General features: G+C 38.7%; 1 protein-coding gene across 2 annotated transcripts; it reads left to right on the top strand.

The window, feature by feature from the left end:
* The first annotated feature begins 1,115 nt into the window (after positions 1-1,115).
* On the top strand, positions 1,116-3,242 carry LOC115928824 (activated RNA polymerase II transcriptional coactivator p15-like). 2 transcript variants are annotated; one of them, XM_030996791.1, is made up of 3 exons: positions 1,116-2,283; positions 2,654-2,690; positions 3,128-3,242. In XM_030996791.1, the coding sequence occupies exons 1-3, from the start codon at positions 2,089-2,091 to the stop codon at positions 3,145-3,147; spliced, it is 252 nt and encodes an 83-aa protein (XP_030852651.1). In that variant the 5' UTR covers positions 1,116-2,088; the 3' UTR covers positions 3,148-3,242. The 2 variants fall into 2 exon arrangements, with proteins under 2 accessions (XP_030852651.1, XP_030852650.1); XM_030996790.1 differs by lacking the exon at positions 3,128-3,242 and having other exon boundaries at positions 2,654-3,074.

Below are 3,242 nucleotides of genomic sequence, written 5' to 3'. Positions count from 1 at the left end.
CTTTGAACTTGAAGAGTTTGTCAGCTTTGAGTAAAGAAGGATAAAACTTGAAGCTTTTGCAAATACATTTTACGTTCTGAAAGTTAGAAGGGCATTACAAATCTTTTATGATATAAATCTTTAAACAGATTGTATTTGGTGGCCATTTTTGTTGTTGATATTCTTTTTTTTTTAGATTGCAAAAATTGAGTGCTTTGTCAGTTCAATACCTTGCAAAGTGAATCTTTCACACACATCTGAACCATTGGACCACACATGTTTTTTTTTACTCACCAAAATCTTACTAATACAGTAGTATGCACCTGAGAGTTTCTATGTTTGTAGAACTACAGGTCTATATACACATTACATAAAGAAATCACCTTTCTAGCGGAATGTTGGTCCAAAGTCAGATGTAAATGTCAGTTTGCGCCTTGACCGTGATATGACTTGCTGCATGGAAGCTGTTGATATACAACACATGGGCAGCTAAGCTGTTTGATATTGCAAGCATTTAGTCATCCCATAGTCACCTTCACTTCCTTTGTAACATGTGTGTTTTAATACCAGACTCATTCACACTTTAGAATATTATATCATATTTAAGATAGTAAATAAAGTTGTTCTATAGTTTGAAATATCTGTATGCATTTTACTTTTTTCAGACACTATTATTTCATGCCATGCAGTTTCTTGTCAATACTTTAAATACCGTTTTTGGAAACTTCATTTTATTTTGTAATGTGAAATAATCTCTGAACACTCTCTTTGAAATTGTCTATGTACTGTTTTTGACATGTACATGTATGTAGGCCTATGCACATGCTGGCATCATGGCAAAGAAAAGGCATCTCCAATCCCTGGCCCCTCAATATTTCACGTCTAAATCCCGTAGTACCGTGGGGGCATCCGTTCTCTCATGTTTTATCTTGACATACATGCATTCATTATGACTGATGCTCTCACTGGAGATGAAAGCTTCTCTCTCAAGTCCTGTCATATCCCATCGTTTGGCCTCTGTCTCCTTCTCAGGCTCCTCTCTAAACCTCAGAACCATGTGGTTTTTAAGTCTTCAGGCTTACGGCGGTCTATGAGCACTTAAGCACTTCTAGTAAACCAGAAGCTGCCGGTAGCAGCTGTATAGGGCCTTTGAGGGAGTTTTTAATCCGGGGGGTATTAATCCCTTTTAATCCTTAATCCTTTTTAATGACTTCCATAAAACAATAGGGAAGAGGAAATGAAATTTAACGAGGTATTTCCGGTCAGGAAGTGTGTTAATTAATGCAGGTATTTCCTGTCAGGATGTGTGTGAATTAATGCAGGTAGTTTTTTCATGGGAAAGGGGGGCATCTGGGTCATAAAACTTGAATTATGAGGGTCTTTCCTCTGGAGGAAGTGTTTACATCATGAGTCATCATCATGGGAGAGGTCTGGGGATGGACGTGTTACTGGTAGGACGGGCAATGACCAAATGACCAAAACAATGGGCCTGTGCCAGTTATGTTGTTTGTACGCAGGTACGTATCCGAGCAATGAGAATGCGAGGATCCTTCTTGTTGGAGTGACGTCACCATTGTGCGTGCTTGTGATTGGATGAGGGAAAAGGAAGGGGTGACTGAGAGGGCGTAACCTAAGGGGTGAGGTAAGGTATAAACGTCGGAGGATTCGCACCATTTTATATCATAGACATCAGCGCTAAATTAGTGAATCATGCATGAGCCATTCATAGCTAATTAGCATTAATTAAAAGAACAATAGACTAATTAAGAGCTCCTTCCCCCATTTCCATCTTGAATTAGCAATTTTTCCTCTTTGATTGTCAGAAGAGCGGAAGTTTTCAGACGCTGCGAATGGATGATTTTAATTAATCGTCTTGCTTTTGATTGGTGAAAGAAGACCCATGCTTGGTGGTGATTGGGCAACTAATTAAAGGAGTGCGTTGTGATTGGTCGTGGGGTGTGGTGCATTGAGACGTGTAGTGAAGAGACTAAATATACACCAGGGTGGTGTTGAGATAAGGTATCACATTCAGCACTGAGCTACAATTCGTTCTTTGAAAGCATCTCTATAGCATATACCACACGTAGGTCTAACTCTTCATATATAACCATGATGGCCACTCGCTCACCGAAAAAGTCTACCACTACAACAGCCACCATCCACAACACTGTGTTAAACACGCCTAAGGTCAAGATACCAGAGAACAACGCCACCAATGTCTTACATCGGGCCAGTTTTTCAATGTCTCCGGTGGAGCAGAAGAAGCTCAAACCAGCAACCCCTCCTGAAATCTTGGCAATGAGGGTAAGTGTCCATAGTCAAGTAATATACTGATTTGTTTTACAAATTCAATATATCATGTTATGCTATGTGTTATTAATTTTGTTTGTAAACTTTTGTAATTCGGCTTAACGCCGCGATGAAAGTTTTCTTTGAAATAAACCATTTTGAATTGATTTGATTGAATTATATTATATGTATACTCTTTAATTTAAATGTTAATACTATACCTTACTGTCTTTGAAAATAAGAGTATCTTTGCATTAATAGTTGCATTGCAAGTGAACTGCGTGAGAGAAGTGAAGCATGCGTATGCATTCCAACAAACTCGATTTAAAACAATTATATTCATGGTGTTGTCTTCTTTTCTTCTTTTTTTGTTGTTGTATCATAGGCACAAGGTGACAGAAAATGTGTAAGTTGGATTACGGGTAAGGAAGAGGCGGGGTGTCATTTTAGTCAGGAGATAATTAACGTGGAAAAATGTAAATTTGAAGCAGGTTCGAAACCATTTCATTTGGGTGGGAAGCGTTTTGCTGTAGTCAAGAAATTCAGGGGAGTCCCATACGTGAACATTCGAGAATACTACAACACGAAAGGTACTAACAGGATGCTCCCGGGGCAGAAGGGTATCAATTTAACGGGAGAAAATTGGTGGAAATTGGTCGAGGCCAAATTTGAAATCAGCGATGCTGTCAGAGATTTGAGTAACGTGAAGAAATAGTTTTACAACTTGATGTTTTTGTTTGCGGTTTTGGTTTTTTGATAATACAACATATAAACAAAAAGGAAGAATAAAAAAGAAATTAAAAAAAGTAGATAGTTAAAAAAATACCTGATTGACGCTCCTCCCTTTTTCCGCGACCAGGATACAATCGCCGAAAATGAATCAAAAACTTTCAAGATCCTTGCTCACTGCACATGGACAGCTATCTCCTTCACCACCACTCACACCAGAAGGCGCGATTATCGGATATTCTCCA

This window comes from Strongylocentrotus purpuratus, unplaced genomic scaffold, assembly GCF_000002235.5.
Source record: "Strongylocentrotus purpuratus isolate Spur 01 unplaced genomic scaffold, Spur_5.0 spur5_scaffold_3, whole genome shotgun sequence".
NCBI lineage: Eukaryota > Metazoa > Echinodermata > Echinoidea > Camarodonta > Strongylocentrotidae > Strongylocentrotus > Strongylocentrotus purpuratus.
This window is presented reverse-complemented; position numbering and strand designations above follow the sequence as displayed.

Bases quoted from the DNA above. Each gene is read 5' to 3' on its own strand.
- LOC115928824 (XM_030996790.1), top strand. From the start codon at position 2,089: ATGATGGCCACTCGCTCACCGAAAAAGTCTACCACTACAACAGCCACC. The intron at 2,284-2,653 runs GTAAGTGTCCAT...GTTGTATCATAG, and splicing joins CTGAAATCTTGGCAATGAGG to GCACAAGGTGACAGAAAATG.